Source organism: Platichthys flesus, chromosome 16 (genome assembly GCF_949316205.1).
Source record: "Platichthys flesus chromosome 16, fPlaFle2.1, whole genome shotgun sequence".
Lineage (NCBI taxonomy): Eukaryota > Metazoa > Chordata > Actinopteri > Pleuronectiformes > Pleuronectidae > Platichthys > Platichthys flesus.
In genome coordinates, this window is record NC_084960.1 from 7,367,240 (window position 1) to 7,390,100 (window position 22,861).

Genomic DNA, 22,861 nt, shown 5'->3' on the forward strand with positions numbered 1-22,861 from the left:
ACAAATGAAGACGGTTCATACCGAGGCCTCCACACATTTTCCACCCGTACCGCAGTCTCCTTCGATTCAAGGAAGAAATGCTCAGGGATTTGTTTCCCTCTCCTCTGTGGTTTGGGCCTCGCAGCATCTTGTTAAACTGTGACTGCTGAGTCCTGAGCTTTAATTGATGAGAGAGTAATTTCGGGGTTGGGAGATTTTCAGATGATCATGGTAGCTCAACATAAATTGAGGAACTTTTTAGGAGAAGTATGGGATTAAGATGTTTGACAATCGGATTTTACAACATCGTTTTTCTGGACACGTTTCAGCACACACTGCTGTTGCCATTAGAGTCGACAATGAACCGGCTATGTTCTCCTCATTGGGCCTTGATTGGAAAACTTGAGTTTATGGAGATGCTCACGTTGATGAGGTCTTAACTGAGACACTGCTGCCAAATGGATTAGAAGGAATAATGCTGCAAAAATACAACGCTCCTGGAAACACTAGTGGAAGAAAGATGCTCAAATCAAATGATGGGTTTAGTTGCTACACCTACATTGTGCTCCATGGTACAATGCCCACTTAGTTTTCCACCTGCGACGATGTTAACACGCAACGTGCAGTTAGTCACCCTGAAAGAAAGGAGCTTGCAAGTGGCCGTCATGCATGGTTTCTTTTCATTTTCCAAAGATCCCATTCATTATCCCACAAGAATAGATCACAGCTTCATGGCTTTGGCTTTTCAAATACGCCAAACACGCACTTATTCATTCAGTGGAAGAAACTGGATCATTGAACGCATTGTAATAGTTCGAACCAGTCAAAACATGCCGATGAATTGGGACACATGAATAGAAGAAGAGACGTATCCAGGGCAGACGCGTGCAGTCGTTGCTTTGACTTTCCGAAAAGTGAAATGAGATCAGTTCCGTGGCCATGTGGTGCATGTCTTTCTGATGTGATATGTCATATGCATCCACTCTGACTCAGTCCCTCCAATGGTTGCATGTGCACCGCCTCGTGACACACAGTGCTGCACACAAAGTGAGGCTCCCCATCCCAAAAGGTCCTTTTCTGAAGACACGCACACACACACACACACACATACACACACACGCACACACACACGCACGCACACACACACACACACACACACACATACACACACACACAAGACCTAAGGAATTACATTCGGGCTCGTTCGGAACAGGCTTTGGTCCCCTTAAGATCTACTGGTCCTGACAAGACAAGTGTTTATACTGGGAGAGTTCCTGAAGAGGTAACCAAAGCGAGTACAAACACACACACACACACAAACACACACACACACTATTAAACATGCACGGTGCTTCAATGCATTCCAAAAAAACTAAATGCTAACTTTTGGATACCTTTCATCTAACAAAATCAATGTATCGCCGCATTTGTGCATTTTATATTTGTTTGTTTCTACTTAGGATAAAGTTTGACACAAGCCCAACACAACCAACTTCCCCGGAGGGTCCATTTGAACAGTGTTCACATGTCCCGGCCTGTATTCATGTTCAAGTTATTTTCCTTGTGAACCTGCAGGAGATTTGACCCATTCACCTCTGACATGATGGATTCCTCTGCAATAAAGTCACTGACGGACTGACGGCTACAAACAGATGTTTTAACACATCTGTGGTAATATGTCACATGTGGCGTGTCACAGTTGGTGTGAAACAAGCCTCACTTTCAAGTGTTGCATGTGTGTTTCCCCGTCCTGTCGTTTTACAGTCTATCTCTGCACCTCTCTGCCCTCACACGCAGCAGATGTAGTGTTGGAATCTTCTTGCATCCAGATGCTTTGGAGGCCTACAGCAGACACATATCAAAGTAATGCTAATAAAATGCACGTGCAGGTATAGCAGTGGACCACATGCACATAATTCTTGGACTGTATTGTACATCCACTTCACTTTAGACAGTGCAGAGCTCATTTTTTTTTTTTTTTATATTTCCTTGTTTGTATTAGCTTTCTTATTACCTCTGCCAAGTAGGTTGTGTTCACCCCTTTGCATTTGTTTGTTTGTTTGTTTGCTTGTTCGTAGCAGGATTGCAGGAACACAAAACTAAGTTAACATAACTAAACATTTTCACAGTTTTTCTAAGAATGATTCATGAATGTTGATGAAGGAAATCTGGCTCATTTACGGAACTGATATCGGTGACTGTGTAAGATTTAGTGAAACTTGATTGAGTTTAAAGGGACTGTTGGGCCTTGGAGGATGTATACACCCTTCTGAGTGGCTCTACTTTATTACATTTCTACTGATGTTTCTATTTTTACTTTCCCTTTACCACTACGGTAACATGGCTAATCCCCCCATAGTGGGACTAATAATGGATAAACTCAAAGTGTATCATGTTGGCATGCAGGTATTTCGTAAACTCAAGTATTGGACAATCTAAAGTTTGCACCGTAAAATGATGCTTGGCTAAACATTAAGATATTACCAATGATGAGACAAAAATTCATCCTGAGGGAAACACTAAAAACCAGGGGAGTCAAAATCTTGTCATCTGAAATCCAAAGATTGTGTGCCAATCCATCGAATAGTTGTGGAGATATTTCAGTGTGGACCAAGGAGGTGGACGGACGGAGCAGTAATCGTTTGATCCTTGCTGCTCACATCGAAAATCCATTATATCTGCACCTATTTCTGAACTATCAGGGTGTGGTGGAACTTTCTACTTTGTCTACAAGAGGATTCCCTCCAGTCTCCAGTGTTTGGCTCAGTTACCACCTGGCTTGATTTCATGTCATGAATGACATCATTGTGTGTGTGTGTGTGTATGTGTGTATGTGTGTGTGTGTGTGTGTGTGTGTGACTGTGGTCTCTACCTAATCCCCACTGCTTTGAGAGCGTCAAATACACCTTCTAAGGATCCTGCTCGATGACAACATACCGTTTCACGTGGTGAACGCTAAACCAGAGCTGAGCTCCGGCTTTGAAGGCATTGTTAAAATCTGTAAGGGTGTAATACCTCCAGTCACACGGGGACAATGAATAGTATGATTCATATCTCATAAAAGACAACACCTGTGAGCACAGGCCATGCCCTGCACTGCTCCAACTCCGCTCTAATATTCTTGGAAGCAAAGAAAGGTCACAACTACATTTCTCAGATCCTAAATGTAATTGAATCTGTCAAAGCTGTTCTAATGATGGACGTGTAGAACCTGGAGTCCCCTGAGGGTGGAGGTTCGGGTAAGGTTTGAGCCTGGGAGATAACGTGCCCTGCAGGTGTGAGGAGATGATGTACACTGACTCAGGTTACAGCAGACCGGCCTGGGACAGGTTGACGGGGACTCTGATTGATCTCAAAAAACAAGGAAGCCGGTGGGAGAATTGTAATTGAACCTGGAACAGATGTTAAACAGGCCTGGAAGAACGCGGTTATGGTGAAGGCACAAAGGGCGAAAGCCCAAAATATACCGGACGAACTGAATCATTAACACAGGTCATAACATTTTCTTTTTTCATTTTACTGACGGAGTGACACGTTTCACTGCAATCCACTTATAAATATATCCCTGTTTGAATGTGACTCCATCAGACTTGGGGAGGAAAACACATCTCGGCTAATCCGACAAGCAGCACAATGTGTTCCAAATGAAACAGGAACCGCAGGTGGGCGGTGCCAAACCATCAGTCCCATGAGCTTCCTCACTGATACAACTATTTACTCAACTGGAACTCTGCAGGGATAAACTGTTTAACTTCTAATACACCACATTAATTCAGATTGTGATGTTTAAAGTGACAGCGGGAAATAAACTGCTGTGTGGAAGGATTTTATCAGAAATATGCAAGCCTGTCAGTGAAAGCCACAAATTATTATTATTATCATTCTAATCGTGATTTTAACTTACTTCTAAATTGATGGATATAACTTAGTAATTTTTTAGTCAGCCCCACCTTCAAATATATAAATATATTGCTTGTGTGGAATGTAACCGAGTACTAATTACTGTATTGTCTTTAATTCTGTGGTAGTTGTAGGTAAGCGTCCCTAGTTACGTTAAATCTCTACTCGACATTTCACAGGGAAAAACACTCTTTTGGAACTTGTCCTTCAACACCAAGTTTTTCCATTGTCTGTAACTTAATACTTCCATTCCATGACACATCAGAGGGAAGTATTTGACTTTTTACTCCATTATATTTATCTTAAAGCTGCAGTCACTTGTTACCTCGCAGATTTAGGTTAATACAGAACTTCTCATTCATTACTATAGATTCAGATTTCCAACTGTTTATGAAGTGGTTACTAGCCTCATACTTACCAGCTAAAGCAATAAAGAATGCAGGTATATATATGGGGGTTTTTCTTTGCAGACAAACGTATGTCTACCCTTTATTTCCAAGAACATTATTTATCTAAATATGATTGCATCTTTTATTTGAGTACAATTTCTACTATACTTGAGATATAAGACAAAGATGGTGTTTGATGAACAATTTTCTTTTAGGTGTAAGTAAAAGATAACACAGAACACCACAGTGAAACAGATCATCATCATCATCAAGTGCCCAGATGTTCCTGAGATTATCCGTTCCATCTCTGAACATGGCAGCATGATGTGTATCCATGGACCTTGTGGGTCTATCAGAGATGTGGTCTCTTGTGTGTCACTGCACTGCCCCCTGCTGATACACACGGACACTGAACAGATATGTAAAAATAATTGAGGTTCATGTTTGCAGTGAAATCACAGTTTTCTGTCTAATCAGTCTGATTAGATCCTCTTGATAGCTGCCACTACTGCTCCCGTCTGTCCACTCTGAAGCTCATGGTGACCACGTCCTCGATCCCGGCCTGCAGCACGTCATGCTCCTGCACGGCGGACACTCCCTTGGGGGTCCCGGTGAGGATGAGGTCCCCCTCCTCCAGGGTGATGAAGTCGCTGATGTAGCTGATGAGGAAAGGGATGGAGAAGATCATCTGGGACGTGCAGCCGTTCTGCCGCAGCTGCTCGTTCACCTTCAGCCACAGCTTGACGTTGCCCGGGTCGGGGATGCGCTCCTTGGGGATGAACTCGCTGACGGGGCAGGAGGTGTTGAAGGCTTTGGCCAGGGTCCAGGGCAGACCCTTGGACTTGCACACGTCCTGGATGTCCCGGGCAGTCATGTCCAAGCACAGCGCGTAGCCGGCGACGTGCTCCATGGCGGCGGACTCAGGGATGGCTGTGCCCCCCTTCCCGATCACTACCCCCAGCTCCACCTCATGGTGCAGGTTGCTGGAGTACCGGGGCACCAGGATCGGGGAGCCCTCCGTGACATATGCCGACGGCGGCTTCAGGAACAGGATGGGCTCCGTGGGGATCGCGTTTTTCAGCTCTTTGGCGTGATCCGCGTAGTTCCTCCCCACGCAGATGATCTTCCTGCCCCACTCCCAGAAGCGGGATATGTTTCTCGCTGTCATTGCGGAGAATCGTGAAGGTGACAGCCGCTCAGGGGCAGTCGGATCCAGCTCAGGTGACTTTTGACCCACGAGGAACAGATGATTCACCTACGGAAAGCCAGGAGGGACATACATGCAAAAACAAAAAAGATCAAATCACAACTATAACATCTAATTTTCCATTTGTTTATCGCGGCTAAGATATAAACTAAATTCCTCTCATATTATCTAACGCATCCTTGTGGATCCCTCGTTAAAACCACGCAAACAACGAACTTATCAAAAGTGATTATTGACGATCGACTCCCCTGCGCTTGATTGGTCGAGCCTGGGACGTCGGCGTTGAAAACGAGGGCGGATGCGGAAGTGAGCCAGAACCAAACTTTTCTGGTTTACACGAATGTGATAACGCTGCTAATGCTGTTGTGATGTTATTCCGGTCCTTGTCCCGGGGTGCGTGCGCGCTGATAGGAGCTGCCACCGCTTTCAAACTAGGTACGTCCGCACGCTTTACCCCCTACAGCACACTGACAGTTAGCATGCTAGTTAGCCCTGTGTTCGTGCATGTTGTGTATTTTGGGGGTTTCGCCAACGTGTTTACCTTTTTGTCGTGAGTTGAGGGATGATGCCAGCTGGCCCGTGTCGGTAAACACTTCCGCTTGCATAATCGCGTCTGCTACGGTCACGTCAGATCAATGTTTTCCTGCTAGCCAACGCGTTTTAACGCTTATTTCTACAGTTAGCATCGAAGCTACACGTTATTTACCAGTGTTATTCATGGGTTGTCGGCCTCGTCGTGACAGCACAGGGTTGAAGAGTCAAACCCAAAGTGGTGTCCTCGTGTCAGTCTGACGTGTGTCTCTGCCTCTCGTTGACCCCCGGTGCAGCTCCTGTGGAAGTCCAGGCCCAGGCAGTCGCTCTCCTTCACGGCGCAGTGAGGAAACCATCGCTGGTGCAACAAGCAAACATGAAGGTTGAACTTCTCCCAGCTCTCAGCGACAACTACATGTACCTGCTGATCGATGTGGACTCCAAAGAGGCCGCGATTGTTGACCCCGTGGAGCCAGTAAAGGTCAGTGCGCATATTATATTGACCCCAGTACAGTCTGCACCGCTTTTAAAGTCCCTGTACCTGAGTATTCTTTCCTTTTTACTTAGTATCACCATCTGTCCCACTTTATTTATTTAACAGCAGCAATTACTAGTCAGTTCACACATTAATATGAGATACAAACATGTGATTAACTTTTGTAAACATATATGGTGCATCAGGAGAGGGCAATATGGACAGAACCCTCAATACTAGTGTATTTGGTCCTCATATTGATTAACCAACAAAACAATTCACCACTTTTTCAGTTAAGTGTTTGTTCTTTTCGACAGGTTGTGGAGGCTGTTAGAAAACATGGCGTAAGACTCACAACAATTCTAACCACCCATCACCACTGGTAGGCTACATGTTGAGTCCTGTTTTATTTCACCTATACACCGGTTTACACTGGCCACCATATTCAGGATACAAACACATGATCTAACCTGTTAATATGTTAGCAAACTGTTAAACATTGCTTCATACTTCCCTTCTGCTGAAGCAAAACATTACAGTACGTTGATCATTTTCTCTTCTCAGGGACCATGCCAGTGGAAATGAGAAGATGGTGAGGCTCATGCCGGGACTCAAGGTCTATGGAGGAGACGACAGAGTAGATGCTCTCACGAAGAAAGTCTCTAATTCCCACACTTTCAAAGTAAGACCACCTTCAGTCACCCTAGGTATCCCACAATCCAGATACAAGCCCCAGATGAGTGATGTTGTGCTCTCTGGTGTCGTTCTTTCCCAGCTTGGATCACTCACCGTCAAATGCCTGTTTACACCGTGTCACACCACTGGTCACATCTGCTACTATGTGACAAAGGAAAACTGCACTGAGCCACCAGCTGTTTTCACAGGTACATATAAGCACAATAACCCTTTAGTTCAGATGAACAGCACAAATAAATACTGGGTCATATGACTCACCCACAAAACAAAACCCTTAAATCTGTTGAGCTTGACGAGTCTGTCGTTATGTAGCCTCTGGAACGACTCTTTGTCAGCCCTCTGTCATGTGCAACCTTCGATGCCCTGAGGTCACTGTTCTGTTTGTGTTCTTACAGGCGACACACTTTTCATGGCTGGTTGTGGTAAATTCTTCGAGGGTACAGCCGAGCAGATGTACAAAGCCTTGATAGAAATTCTGGGACGACTGCCTCCTGAGACAGTGAGTAAATGTACTCCATTTGTAAATGTCAGTGTTGGAGCTGCTATTAAACATCTAAATGGAACACTGTAGACATTCTAACACCTAGTGATTTTAAACATGTAATCGACCGACAAAGTATCGTGAAGCTGTACGACAGATAGACTTGCCATGGTGATAGTTTTCTTCTTGTGTGTGTTTTTTCAGCGCGTTTACTGCGGTCATGAGTACACCGTTAGCAATCTGAAATTTGCACGTCATGTGGAACCAGACAATGAAGTCATTCAGGAGAAGCTCGCATGGGCAAAGGTATTTGTTTCACGTGTCATATCTAAGCAATCATTGCCGCCATCAGATGATCAATCACTCTTAACTGTTAAAATCAATATTTGTTTGTGTTTCCACAGGAGAAATGCAGCAATGGAGAAGCTACTGTTCCTTCCACTCTGGCCGAAGAATTCACCTTTAACCCCTTTATGAGAGTCAAGTGTGTACAGCTCAATCAAACACTACTTATTGAAGCAGACTGCAACTTCGTAAGAGTTCTTTACAAAAAGAATGCTGCCTGATTGACTCTTGTTTTCTGATTTTCAATATAGAGAGAAGTCCGTCCAAGATCATGTAAAGCAGACGAACCCGATTGAGACCATGAGAAGCCTACGGAAAGAAAAGGACAACTTCCGGGTGCCCAAGGAGTGACGCCCCAAATAAGTCAAGCTGATTGTTGCTGAACAGTTGCTTCTGACACTACAAGTTGTTAATAGTGTACTAAATCTAAATATCTGCAGCTCATCTTCAGGACCACTTCAAATAGACTTTCTGCATTCACTCTTATTTCAAGCACACAGTTTTTAATCTCTGTTGATCACTAATGTGGCTACACATTTCCCAGTCTTTGTTTTAATTGAATTTCATTTGATTGGCTGGTATCGGTTACATTTTTGAAGAATGTATGGCCTTAAATGGAATGCTTTAAATGAGAAATTCATTTGTTTGTCTTTAAGTAAGAGTTTTAGAAATTGTTTAATATATTATGTACAAGGTGAACCACTGTTTAATTCAGTGTTTCAATGAGAGACAAAGCAGCAAAACACTTAAAGTAACAAATCTTGGAATGTGTGTAGAATTACTGTGACTTGACAACATAATTTGATATGTTAAGATTCACCACTGTTTTATTCTGACCTGGAATGTTTCTTCCTTCCATGTCTTTCATATTGGCTTGAAAGCTAAATTTGTATGATATATAATTGAGTTTGAGCTCAGTTTGAGTTTGACCGTGGCAATCTCTACCTGTTGGTGGTTCAGCATTAGATGGCCTAAGTTCTGTTTTGCATGTAGAGGAAAATCATACAAAGATTATTGCTTCAGGATCTTTGGAAAAAGCAATAATACATAGTGCTTGCCATTTCAGTAGAAATAAAAAATTCAAAATTTAAACTACTCATGCTGCAGATAAGATTTAGGTGTCAGGAGCGTTTGGATGCAGCTGGTTGAGGTGCAGCTAAATTTATAGGCCCTGCACAACCAAACACTTAGTTATATCACTTCATTGAGCTTCTGCTTAGGTTCAAGGTCTGTCAATGTCTGTTGTGTTCACCTCAGGTCACCAAACTTCACAAACCTGAAGGAATGATCAATAGCATTGCCTCACTTGAACTGTCCTGTCTGGCTTTGACACTGTTTGTACGCTGTGGGAAAGTTACATCTGTGTAAATGCATCACAATTTCTAAAATGATTTCCAGTGTAGCTAATAAAGGTATCAAATATGGAGTACAGCATAAACCAGCAAGACACAAATGAAGCACCTTAAAGTTATATTTAGGTGGATTACTGTTGGTTATATTAAAACCTTTGATGCCGTCTAAGTATTCTGTCAGTTTCTTTCATAATTGTCTTTATTTTCAGCAATGTCTAACCAACCATCCTTAAATCAGTCGAGTATAGTTTTTGTCCTGCCAACAAACTCATAATAAACCTTACATAGCACGTTTCAAAACAGTTACAAGTTAAAAAATAAACAAATTGAAGGCAAACAATAAGGCTGATGAAAAAATAAGCTATAACAAATATCCAACCCAAAAAATCACATGTTGTATTTCCTTTATTTTGAATGGCACATATTTACGTTTTCTTAGAAAGAAACATAAATAAATGAACTCATTCTGTTCGGGAACCAAAACTCCTTCCTGGTTGAATGTTTCCAGCTCGATTAAAATGTCTTTTGATATGTTGACGTGTGTGATGTCGCGATAGCTTCCGACTGTGAGCGCACATATGCAGTGTTGTGCATAGATGTATATATAAAGGCCTGTATATATATATACATATATATACATATACCACCATATATATATATATATATATACATATGGTGGTATATATATATGTTGTGCATGAACGAACGCAAATAACGCGTTAATTGAACACGTTCACTTTTATGAGAACGATGAACTGAACGCAACTCAATGACAAATAATGAATTTGAACGGTGAACACGTTCATATTGTAGCGTCCTCGCGTATAGACGACAGGAAACTTCTCTCTTTATGTGTAACTTTATTAAAGTCCAGCGAACACGACACACTTCTTATTCGTAACTCCGACACTCCTACCCAATAACTTTTGGACTGTAAACAGATGCACACAGAGGCAGACAAATCCAGGAGGATGTTGTAGATCCTGGCTTGCCTGTCCACAGCAAGACATCAGCAAATGTCCCTATGCTGCCAAAATGAGTAGGTTTTTATTCTTCTCTTTGTATGCATCATGCTGCTATGAGGAACTGTTGTGAAGTGAAATGAAACTCCCTTCTTTTTTTTCTGTTCATGCTGAAATAAAGTGGATTCACTTGCTCTGACGTTTTCGATCACCACCTGTTGACTGACAAATCATGAAAACCTAACCTCCTTAGCAGTGTTAATACAACCTCCACCCATTTGTCAAGGAAATGTCATCAGCATTAATAATTATTAGAAACACAACAGGAAATTAAAAGTTGAATGAAATGTTTTGAGAATAGTTGGTCGACTAATCAATTAATTTATTAAAAGCTAATTTTCCCCCTGGTACCTTGTCTTTAGGGTTTTATATTGTGTTTCATTAACATTGTATATATTGGTTTATTTTTGTCGTGCACTGATTGTACATCAAAATGCCCTTGAAGGATATTAAAGATTTTCTTTTATGGACAACTTTAGTTAATCACAAGCTGCACAAACCAAGCCAGAGCAGCAGAGGAACCCAGCAGCCAGCAGGGGGCAGCCTAAGGACATCACAGCAGACTGTGATTCGAAGACAAGGTTAGAAAGTACTGGGTTATTCTCTATCAATAGGTTTTTAAATTATGTTAAATCATCCAGTATCTAAAAGTCAAAAATATGAAACTAACTTTTAAGTAAGGCTGTCAAATATATGTAGTAAAGTTGAAAATATTTTCTCTGAAGTATTTATCAAAAGCAGCATAAAATGACACACACACGATAATTTGTCCATCGATTTAGTGTAGTTAGTTCTTGACAATCAGTCAAAATACTGACCTCTTAAAATTAGCAGGATACGTCCTATTAACTTGTAAAATATCTTACACTATGTAAAATTAAAATATATTAAATATAAAAACAGGAAAAACATTTAATAAAAAAAAAATAAAAAAAAAACAGCGCGGGCAATTCCTGCGCAGTGGGCTTCTGCGCAGGATGTGCGCAATGGTTATCTGCAGGTTGTGCGCAATGGGCTTCGCAATGGGCTTTTGCGCAGGTTGTGCGCGCAACCTAAATTTAATTTAATTTCCATTTAATATTTAATGTTTTTATATTTAATGTTTCATCATCATCATCATTTCTCCGCGCTGGTTCAGGGGGAAATGATGCTGGTCTTCACAGGTGACTGACCTACGCAAGCCTCCCCCCACAGGAGATTATGTGCTTGTGTGTGAGTGGCCGCGGCTGTTCCCGGTTCTTCCCGGCACAACGCTGCTGGTGCGAACAGCCAAAGTATTTAACATGAGCGAGGAAAGGAGGCTGACTCCTTTTCGCAGCACTTCTACCTCCAGTGCGTCCCCGGGGTAAGAGGATGATGGTGTGACGTTAATGTATTGTTTTACATTGCATATGACTTTTAACGTCTTTTCCCACAATACCCTGGTGCACTACGTCACAAACTACAAACTTTCCTTAAAGGGGCAGGCCATACCTGCAACACAACAGCTCTCGGTCTCATATACAGATGGCAAAAGAAAACAGAGAGGGTTTTTTACACACTGTCTGATAAAGATTGCGACAGTAAAGGCAAGGGGTAATGATGGATAAGGTTTTCTTTAACAAGTTAAGTCTTTCATTCTCAATTTCCACCTTAAAACTATGAAATGAACTGAACTATGAACTAGTTCAGAATTTAAATGTAAACTACAGTGAACTACAGTGAACGTGAACTATTGTTCACGTTCACTGTAGTTTACTGTATGAACTTTGAACTAGTTCATGAGAGGTGTGAACTTGCACAACACTGCACATATGTAGGATCATGATTTCCACAGCATCACAAGTGATGAGAAAATAGTCTGAACCTGATAAACTGTGGTAAATGAGATTCTCTTCTCGTCCACCGACTCTGTATTTGACATGTAATGTTTCCAATGCCTGGAGACGTCGTCTGAGCTGCAGCAGCATTTTATCATCATTAATATTACAATTTTTTCCTGATATAACTTTTGGCCCAGTATTTTCCAGTTTCATCCTTGACTTAACAATTGTATATTCCTGGATGAATGGTTGACCCTCTTATAAAAGCCTGTGTCAAACTTTTCCTTTACAAATGTTGCTCTCCCACAACTTAATTTCTTTAATTTATTTATTGCTTCATTGAAATGTTAGTTCCGTGGAATAATAAGCTTAATGTCTTTGTCTAAATTGAATTGATTTCCTTGGTATCTAACACTTGATCTCCTAATGTTTTGTTCCTGTCTGTAAACCATGTCACTGCTTTGTCATTTAGCAGTTTGACTCATTTCATCATTTACGTATGAATATTTTCCCAGTCCCTCATTTTTTAACTTGTATGGTTGAAAGCTTGACAAGTGATTTACTATCTAATATAATTCAAGATCATTTTTGTCAAAGTGGCAGATACGTGATGTGTTATAAACATAAGGGTAGAGAATCTTTATTGAGTTGGACAGATTCTTACGAACAAATGGTTACAATTAAATAAAGTTTCCCGAAAATATATATATGTATATTTATGTATAATCATTAGGTTAAATACACGAGGAATGATTCTGCTGTGTATTACTTCAGCTCCCATTTTCAAAGTGTAACAGGTGCCACACAAAATAATTAAATACTATTCGTACATTTCAGAGCACAATCAGTACATCATCACACACATAATCTGTTTGGCACAGCGTTGTATCTATAATCTATGCCCTGCTCGTCCACAGTGCCAAGTGCTCAGATTTTGGACACATAGAAAAGTGGTTTGAAAGATTGCTGGCACACATCAAATCTGCTTATATTCCACTTTGTCTATGTAAAACAAAGTTTCCTGTGCAATTGAGACAAAAAATGTTAGTTGTGGACGGCTCTGTTTACACTCATCACCACTTCATAGTGAGTCCATTGGTCATCTTCTCCACTGTGTGGTACTGGGTGTGCAGCAGCTCTTTGGCCCTCTCCTCCCCCACACTGTGTAGCCAGGACTGATACAGCTCAGCGACGCGAGTATCGTCTTCTGGCAACAGGGGGCGCTCTGCCTTGTAGAGCTCCTCAACCTTCTGGAGGAGCTCCTTTTGGTTCTGATCAGGTGAGGCTTTCAGCTGTCCACCACCATTTAGACAACCTGAATATCAACAAGACGTAAAGAGAATCAAAATTAATCTTCCCTGCAAACTGAAGTCCCTACTGTCGGTGATGAATAACCACAGTGCGATGTTGGTACTTCGCTGATGTGGCAAACTAATGCTGTGTAGGTTTTTGGAAATGTTTTCCTAACCTGATGGACAGGCCATAACTTCCACGAAGTGATAAGGCGACTTGCCCCTCTTGAGTTTCTGCACCAGATTCTGGATGTTGCGGAAGCCGTACGTAGAAGCAAAGGAGAGCAGGACCACTCCATCTTTCTCTAGAGTCACTTCCTGGAAGTCTTTATTCCTGCAGAAGAGGATATACCCCAATCACATTATTATTCACCATCAAAAGCTATTGTGAGGCCATTTAAAATGTTTGATTGTATGCATATAACAAGCACTGGAACTGGATTCACTTGAGGGTCTTATAGGTGAGTTCCTTCACTTCCTCTCCCAACAGCTGCTTGGCAGCATAGGTGAAGACATGATGGAGGTAACCGCCTGAACCACTCCCTGCATGGCTCAGGAACTCATCTCCACAAACACTACTGAACCTGGGTAAAGAGGAAAATGTAGTGTGTGAGAATGATTTCACACATTCTTCTGGAAATTCATCCTATGGCTTATTTTCACAGAAACAACTGGCTGAGAAAAAGCAAAGATGGTACAGATCTTACATCGTATCCAGGGCTGTAGGTTCCACATCATTAAGGGACACATTTTTTTCCTCCAGCATTTTCTGAACCTCTCCTGTATGAGACAATGGAAAGAATAAAAAACAAGATACTCCACATCCACACACACGAAAAGCATTGTGACAGTAGTTTCTGTACCAGAGGTGATGACACAGTCTACTTCTCTGGTCTCAGCTTTGTTCAGGTAGAAATCTGACCTCGAGGCTTCAAGTTTCTTGTCAAAGCAGGGCATTACTGCCACATGATAGATCTGCTGTGGACTCAGACCCTAACAACACACAATAGACAACTTAATGGCAACTCTGTATTCTGTATTCTATTCCCAGCATTCCAATGTCAGCACTGGATTTTTCAGGGATTAACTCTCACATCTGTAATTCCTCTAGAACTTTACCTGTTGTTCAGCAAAATATCCTTTAACCAGTGAACCCATCATCTGCTGGGGGGAGCGTGTGGTGCTAATGTATGGAAGAATGAATTCCCCATGGGTCTTCTCTGCATAACATATCCAACCTGTATAGAACACGCACACAAACATATTGGAACGTTGTCTTGCTGATGGTTTGAGTACAAACATTAAAAACATGTAAGTATTGTAACACTAAAGCCACCGATGCAACTTTTTGACCTCATTGTATTATACATTAATCCAAAATTATACATTTAGGGTTTTTAGTGAAATACCTGGACAGGCCGATGTCAGCATGGGCAGGGCTTTGCTGTCCTGCTCTTTCCTCTGTAACCGCTCCATAAACTCCCTCTGACTCTCCAGCAGGCTGAAGGTCCGACTAAAGCTGGTGTCAAACACATGATGAATCCCTGAAACAAATAATGAAATGATAAGAATAATAAATATTCAGGGGACACTGTACATGCCTGAGTCAGCTCATCGTATTTTCATTTTCCTGTTTTACTTTGAGTTGTAACCCTAACCCAATATTTGAACTCACCAATGCTTTTGAAGAAAGAGGTAAGTCTCTTGCCTGCCTCGCCGCTGCTGAGGTTATAGTGTGCTGCAAGGGAGGCTCTGGACTGTGGTGACACCGAAACCACCACAACCTTCTTATCAGTCACGTCGGCCTGACACACAAAATGTTCACCCGTTATTTTTCCAAAGGCAGACACATCATACACAGGACTTCAAACGCATGTATCCAACTGTACCTTGTTGTTTTGCAGCACTTTCAAAAGCTCCTCGTGGCTCTGCTGTGCGATGAGGACGCTCTCAGCTGAGGTGATGCAGCCACTGCAGGCCAAACAGTCATTCAGAGTGATCTTTGCTCTCTCAAGCTTCTTCTTCCCACCATCCTACAGACATAAAAGCAAATTACTTCAAGAAAACTGTTGGTGCGCTACTACTATCATAATAGTTCACACACAGGTTTTGTTTCCGCCTGAAAAACCCACCTGGTTGACTTGGACGTAACTTCCATCATCCTCTATTTGAATTTTGGCCACAGATTTACCTTGTTTCTTCTCTACTTTCACAGGTTTGACACATTCCTGTGAAACAGAGAAAAAAAAGAGTTGACATCAAACTATAAAACAACTGGTGCTTAATGTTATTAAAGAATTTAATGATCAAGATAATCTCAGCAACATCCCCAAGGCACCTCGGAGAACTGAGTACGAACTAAGAGAAGACAATAAGTGAATAGAAAATAAAATACTCAACAAACAAACATCGACCGTGACAAATAGAGAAATAGGTTTCTAAACCATAACAATATAAGCTTCACTCGGTGGTGGTGGTGGTGGGGGGGTTAAGTTACAGGCTAATTTTCTTTTACACAACAGACAACGACAACCACAGCTAACAGCTACCAGACATGTCCGCTACTTCTGTATGTTTGTCCGCCGCTCGCTGCGTTTCAATGCGACCTAGGTGTATGGTTCCAACCATGCGGGAATTAGTATAATGTTATAAAACGTTACAACGTGTTATAACAAGTTCCACAACCTGAGAGGGGGTGATAAAATCATCCAGATCGGTCAACTGCAGCACACCGCTAAAGTGCGACGCCATATTTGATGCCGTAAAGTGTTTGTTGTTTACCTTTGTGTCGTGAATACCCCACACAGCTATGCTATGTTCACCTCCACATGTTGTCTTTTGGTATCTCACATGCTCTGCATCATAATAATAATAAAAGCAGTGGTACTACTATTACTAAAAATTAATATAAGAGAACACATTTGAAGTAACATAAGAATATGTTAAAATGACATTATAAGAAAAGGATATAGAAAAGAAACTATATTTTCTGCCAATTTTGGTAAAAATAATTTAGAATATATAATAATAATAATAATAATAATAATAATAATAATAATAATAATAATAATAATAATCCTTACAATTTCAATAGGGCCTCACTTAATGTCAGTGCATGTCAGTGCTCAGGCCCTAAAAATTAAATTAAATCTGCGCAGGAGATGCATAATCCGCTTCTGCGCAGGAGGTAAACGTTTTTTTAAAAATTAAATTAAAAAGAAAAAAAATGTATAATAACAAAAAGCCAATTAATTTGCCTGAAAAAAATAAATAATAAAAAACAGGATTTCCCAACTGGTACTGAAAGTACCAGCTATAAAATACAATTTAAAAAATGTATTAATTAAACTTACAATGAGTGCATTCAACCATGAGGGTACAACTTCAGAACAACAAGAATCAGTAATGTATATAAAGGCGCAATAATATCGATGTGGAGAAACGTGTGATTATACATGTATGGAAATAGCATTACCACAAGGTAGCTGTATCATTTAAAAGCTATTAAGATGATTAAAGTAAAACTAAAGTTTCTCTCCTCCTCTCTGTCTGTGGGGAGACGCACGCACGCGCTCTCCTTGTTGTTATGACTACGGGGTCGTAAATCCGCCATGTTTTCCCTCCGCGGAACAGCGTTGCGACAGAGACGCAGAACTCGAACGACATGAATGTAGAAAATACTCTTACGGCAGAAACAGAGCAAACGAAGAACGGCACCGAGACAATCACCATCCAGACCACGCTGGGAGACGAAGGTCAGTCCGCCCGCACCAACACTCCCCGGCCGCAGCGTTTGGGCCTTTGCTAACTTCTTCCACCGTGAAACGTTGCTAGCAGCTAGCTGCAGTTAGCAGCGTGGCTTCCCCGCCGCAGCGTCATCGGTCCAGCAAAGTGTTTGTGTTTACGTGAGCTAGCTGGTAGCTTGCAGCACTGATGCTGCTCGAAAGTTCCCCTCGCTTAAAGAGCTTTGGTCTGTGTGTCTCCTCAGATGAGGACGTGCACCGGTGCGGACGCTGTCAGTCCGAGTTCTCCACGTTGGAAGCTTTCATCCAGCACAAGCTGCACCAGGGCTGCCGGCGGGAGGAGAGCGGAGGAGGCGACGACAACAACCAGGAGGTACGACCGGTGTTGTGAAGCTTTGTTGTACTGTGCATTGATCACTGTGAACTGCAGACCTGGGACAAATGTGGATCCCTGCGTTTTGCTAGGTTACTGCCGCCGTCGGGACCCCTTCCCCCCCTGAGGTGAAATCAGCTGAAGGTGCATCCTCGGATGAGCCAGAGAAGACCACTCAAGGTGGGTCAACACAAGGGCTGCAGCTCACAATCTACTGAATACTCTTATTTTTCAGCTTATTACGAACACCCATTTAAAACTAATGAAGTCTCATACAACAGCCCTGCTGCAAATCGTTCCTGCGTGACTCTTTGCATAATCTTGAATTTACATTTTTGGAGATTTGGGCTGTTGGCCAAACAGAACATGACATTTGATGTCATCACCCTGTGCCGGAGGAAATCATGGTGATATTTAATAAAGGTTACAAATCAAATGGTTAATATATGTGCAGCGGGAATAACCAAATATTTTGTTAGTTGGACCATTATTGAATCATGTTTTTCATTATAGATGGTTTATGCATAACGTGTCATAGAATTTTCTCTATTGACGAGGTGGCCTGATTTTATCTAAAGTTACAACCATGTGAGGCAAAGAAAAGCACCAATTAAAATTACTTATTCAATGATAATGAATTAAGATCCCAGTCAGCGCCTGTCTGCTCTGTTTTAACCTGTGAATTAAATCTTGGATTATTTGGTCATTATGTGTTTTTTTTTAAACTCAGATGAAACCGGCGGTCTGCTGGGTCGAGGTCGCAGGAAAAGAACGGCTTCCCTTAAAGTCACTGACCAGTCAGATGGGGCCGAAGAATCCATATCTGACAATGCTGACAGTGACAAGCTTGTTTACAAAGTCAGCCAAGATGGACGCTACATTTGCCAACTGTGTGAAAAGACATTTAAAACCGTGAGTCACACTTCCACTTGTCTTTATTAAAAGATGTTATACTTTATAATATCATGAGATAAGTGATGCCAGGCCGTCTATATATTTTATTTGATGTTGCCTGTGTTGACTCTATTTCCCCCCCCATAGACAAACATCTTGAGAACTCACATGAAGACACACAGTGACCAGAAGAACTTCTCATGTGACTTGTGTGGGACCTCCTTTCGTACCAAAGGCTCCCTGATTCGCCACAACCGTCGTCACACTGGTACAGAGCAGAAACTTATCCACTGATTGGTATTGACTAGCTGTCCCATAATTTGACGTGATGAAAAACTCTGCTTTCTTCCTGTTCTCTTACAGATGAGCGGCCATATCGCTGCACCCTCTGTGGTCAGTCCTTCAGAGAGTCGGGGGCCCTCACTAGACACCTGAAGGCCCTCACACCCTGCACAGAGAAGATCCGCTTCGTTCAGTACAAGGAGATCCTGGTCAGCAAAGATGGAGCACAGAAAGGTCAGACTAACTAGCATGGGTTTCACATTCATAGTCCATTGTGTAGTACTGTATTTAAACAAAGATTCAGAATACCTTAGGAAGTGACAGTCCATTTAGTCACAGACTGGCTTGTGTGCATTGAGCAGGTGTCGAAGCTGATCATGCTGCAGGGGCTGGCCAGGAGCAGCAGGAGGTGGTGGTTGTGGAGCAGCAGCCAGAGGAGCAGGAGATGGTGGAGGCTCAGACTGCTGTCGTCAGCGTGGTAGAGGCTGGTTCCCAAGAGGTTCTGCATCAGGTCCACTTCACAATGGAGGTGGATGGAACGACGCAGGAGCAACAGGTGAGTGGAGAAAGCGGGTTCATAAAAAACCCTGTGAGGGCTTTTACCGATCAGGCTTTTGTTAGTTATTTTCCGATTTACCTGTATCCCCTCCAACCTGTTCGCTTTATGTGTTGTTGACCTGTCCAGGTGGTGGTGGAGCAGTCTCAGGCCGAAGCGCTGGCTGCAGCTGCAGCAGCAGGCGACAACCTCATCTGTCAGGCCATCATCAACTCTGGTATTGCACTGGAGACGGAGGAAACAGTAGTTGAGGAGATCTCACAGGAAACTGAGGAGATGGAAAAAATGGTCTCTGACTGTCCTGATGTTGATGACGGGGTCACAGAGATCCAGGTTAAAGAGGAGTTTGTAGAGATGGAGATGGAGACAGAGGTAGGCAACTGTTCCTAATCAACTTTTTCAGACTATTTTCATAACATTTTAACTGACCTTCTCCTTTGTTTCATTTTCAGGAAACCGAAGATGGAGACAGTCATGTGCCAAAATTGTATTCGTGTCCACATTGTAATCGCTCCTTCAAGGGAATAAACTACTTCCGTTTTCATGTCAAGGGCCATTTGGGTAGGTCCACAACTGGTGACGAAGACTCACTGAATGCTTTCTGTAACCATCAAACAATCACTTAACCGAGCTGTTGATGGGACACTGCCCTAAAGATAAACATGGTCTCTTTTTGCAGGTTATAAGCCCTTCAAGTGCACACTCTGCCAAAAAGAGTTTCTCACTGGTTACCTGCTGAAGAAACACATGGAAGTTCACGTCAGTGAGAGGAGATACAAGTGCGGCGAGTGTGGTAAGCTGTACAAAACTGTAGGACACGTACGTGAGCACATGAGGGCCCACTCGGACGAAAGACCCTATAACTGTGGCCGATGCAGCAAAGGATACAAAACCAAGGTGAGTTTAGTATAAGTGACAACTACTATTTGTAGATAACATTGTTTGTATTGGATGGTATTTTTGAGCTTTTTCCCTACCCTTCCTTTTCTTGCTCAGAATGCCTTGCAGGTGCATCAGCGGACTCATGGTGAGGACAAACCCTACGTGTGTCAATTCTGCTTGAGAGGCTTCAGGGAGAAAGGTTCTTTGGTGCGACACATTCGCCATCACACCGGAGAGAAGCCCTTTAAATGCCAAAAGTGTGGACGGGGTTTCGCTGAGCACGGGACCCTCAATCGCCACATGCGTGCTAAAGGTCAGTGTGATTGATGGAAATCAAAATAAATCATTGTAATTATTTAAAGCAAGTGATATTACCAGGTCCTAAAGCGAGCTGGTTTTGATTTCCACCAGGAGGCTGCCATAACGACGACTCTTGTGAGTCGCAGGTCGAAGTAACTGAGGAGCAGACGTCAGTGGACAGCCTCGCTACAGCAGCCATCATCTCAGAGGACCCTCATGCTGTCCTGGTGGAGTTCTCCTCTGTGGTGGCGGACACACAGGAATACATCATCAAGGTGAGAGCCACAGGGATTAGAGCAAAGGGAAAGAGTTGTTGCCTCTTATTGAGCGGAGAAAAACAACAACACAGTCTGTGTGCTCAAGCTCTGAAGCGTGTTATAGATCTGTCCACTGCCCACCCCTGGTATCGGCAGGTATTATCTATTATAAATTAATAGCAAAATACGTGCATCACTGATTGGAGTGCAACACACTTTGTACAGAATGATCTGATCTGTGGGGTTTTGAGTGGTTTGCTTTTTGGGAACCAGTCACAAATTTTTCCCATGCCAAGTGCAGGGAGTTTGAACACATCAGTGAGGAGAAAACCTGATTTCTGGTAGTTTTAAGAGTTTTCATCAGTTTACATATATGGACTGAAATACAAATACTGGCTTCAGTGAATTTTAATTTACGCAATACTGGGAGGCGAGAATTGTCAAATATCTGATCATGCTCAAGCGAATTATATGCTTAGAGAAGGCTAACAAGGCTTGAGGGGACCACAAAAGAGTTTCTATTTTACTTTTAATAATAAATAGCTTCTTGAGGCAGTAGCTGACTTTGTAGGAGCTTTTCTTTTACTAAATGAATCTGCTCGTCTCGTTCTCCAGACTCAAATGGACGAGGAAGTGCAGGAGGAAGAAGTTACACTCATTCAAGACGGCCAAAATGAGGTCAGTACACATGTAAAGGTGTTAATATCAGTGTTTATATAATAACTTTCTCACTGTTACACTTCTTTAACACACAGAATATATAATTGCTAGTGATGTTTGTGTTGTTTTTATAACTAATGCATCATATCAAACCTCTCCCTGCCAGATGGGAAACCACATCATGAAAGTGGTGCAGCGGATTGTCAACCAGTCCCGCAGCGCCGGCGGCACGGGCAGCCATCAGATCATTGTGCGTAACGTGGCGGGGGACGAGGAGGGCCCGACCATCTCCGACTGCGGGGACACCATCACCATCGCTACGCCCGAGAGCCTGACGGAGCAGGTGGCCATGACGCTGGCCTCCGCCATCAGCGACGGCACGCTGCTGGCCGCGACGGAGACTGTGGAGACGGCAGACGGAACAGTTACTATGGTTACCACCGAGGAAGCAGGGGAGGAGGGATTAGAAGTGGTGCAGCAGCAGGAGGAGTATGTCATCACCACCCCAGAGGACGTGGAGATTCAAACTGTCATCGTATGATGGAAGAGGACGCGGACTATGGACTGTCGCATTTTGGCTCGACTGTACCCGGGTAGCAGATTACTGTGCTGTACTTTGTAGGAGCTTCATGTGTGATATTAGAACACATGATAACAGAGGCCAAAGTAGATGTAATGTTTATACCTGCAGGAATAGAAAACCCGTGTCCAATGTGGACTAGTTCTCTCACGTGTTTTTGATTTTTGATTGGTTTACTGTAATGAAGCACTGCATACAATCTACTATCTAATTGAACTCATAGGTGCAGACAGCTTAAAAGAATAACTAGATTAATTGTGTGACGTTTTCATTCTGAATGCCTGGACAGTTTTATTTTTAATTATATTTGCTATTTCATTAGTACAATTTCCTTTTCTTATACTGCCTTACATGGCCTGATTTCATTGCAGTTCTCTCATGTGCTCTCTGTTGTCCTGGTCCTTTTCAGTTTTTCTAAACTCCACATGTCGTGGAGCCCTCAAAAGGCTGATCGATCCTAAACTGTGCGCGTGTTCCTGCCCGTCTGAGGACGTTCAGGGACACCACCAATCCCCCCACGTTACAGTGTTGCACTTCTAAGATGGTCAATCATGATAATGCATCTTTAAGCATGACAGATACGCCGGTAAACGTGAAAATGTGTTCAGTTTACTCAAGCAGAGTTGGGTCAAATAAATGCTATTTTATTTTTCACCTGACTTCATGTTATCTTTGATGAAACCTCGTTTGTCTGACATTTCAAGCTGTGATTGTTTGTTGCACTAGTTCGATAGTGAAGCCAAACCTTATTTTGTCATCTTCACAAACCAAATGCATGTGTCGATCTAGCAAAACAGTCTTTTGGGACTCATGTTGATTAAAGAATAATAATCTTTGACCCCTTAAACCATAGGTCTTCAACA

At 42.4% G+C, this 22,861-nt stretch overlaps 4 protein-coding genes across 4 annotated transcripts; 2 read left to right on the forward strand and 2 right to left on the reverse strand.

Moving 5' to 3' along the window:
• Positions 1-4,332: 4,332 nt before the first annotated feature.
• fahd1 (fumarylacetoacetate hydrolase domain containing 1) lies at positions 4,333-6,308 on the reverse strand. Its single transcript, XM_062407625.1, has 2 exons — positions 6,182-6,308; positions 4,333-5,523 (listed from the first exon to the last, which is right to left on the reverse strand). Exon 2 carries the CDS (start codon positions 5,434-5,436, stop codon positions 4,774-4,776), a length of 663 nt encoding a protein of 220 aa, XP_062263609.1. The 5' UTR covers positions 5,437-5,523; positions 6,182-6,308; the 3' UTR covers positions 4,333-4,773.
• Positions 5,753-9,519, forward strand: hagh (hydroxyacylglutathione hydrolase). The gene is made up of 9 exons (XM_062407624.1): positions 5,753-5,910; positions 6,303-6,487; positions 6,799-6,863; positions 7,046-7,163; positions 7,257-7,365; positions 7,573-7,676; positions 7,863-7,964; positions 8,063-8,142; positions 8,255-9,519. The coding sequence occupies exons 1-9, from the start codon at positions 5,844-5,846 to the stop codon at positions 8,352-8,354; spliced, it is 930 nt and encodes a 309-aa protein (XP_062263608.1). The 5' UTR covers positions 5,753-5,843; the 3' UTR covers positions 8,355-9,519.
• Positions 9,520-12,792: 3,273 nt separating this feature from the next.
• On the reverse strand, positions 12,793-16,231 carry narfl (nuclear prelamin A recognition factor-like). Its single transcript, XM_062408743.1, has 11 exons — positions 16,157-16,231; positions 15,604-15,699; positions 15,361-15,504; positions 15,147-15,276; positions 14,881-15,015; positions 14,591-14,709; positions 14,335-14,464; positions 14,179-14,251; positions 13,918-14,055; positions 13,648-13,805; positions 12,793-13,494 (listed from the first exon to the last, which is right to left on the reverse strand). The coding sequence occupies exons 1-11, from the start codon at positions 16,220-16,222 to the stop codon at positions 13,253-13,255; spliced, it is 1,431 nt and encodes a 476-aa protein (XP_062264727.1). The 5' UTR covers positions 16,223-16,231; the 3' UTR covers positions 12,793-13,252.
• Positions 16,232-17,090: 859 nt separating this feature from the next.
• e4f1 (E4F transcription factor 1) lies at positions 17,091-22,652 on the forward strand. Its single transcript, XM_062408702.1, has 14 exons — positions 17,091-17,226; positions 17,460-17,587; positions 17,680-17,767; positions 18,318-18,499; positions 18,629-18,749; positions 18,845-18,997; positions 19,126-19,319; positions 19,449-19,691; positions 19,772-19,880; positions 19,999-20,216; positions 20,316-20,514; positions 20,613-20,776; positions 21,374-21,436; positions 21,585-22,652. Exons 1-14 carry the CDS (start codon positions 17,136-17,138, stop codon positions 21,957-21,959), a joined length of 2,328 nt encoding a protein of 775 aa, XP_062264686.1. The 5' UTR covers positions 17,091-17,135; the 3' UTR covers positions 21,960-22,652.
• The last annotated feature ends 209 nt before the right edge of the window (positions 22,653-22,861 follow it).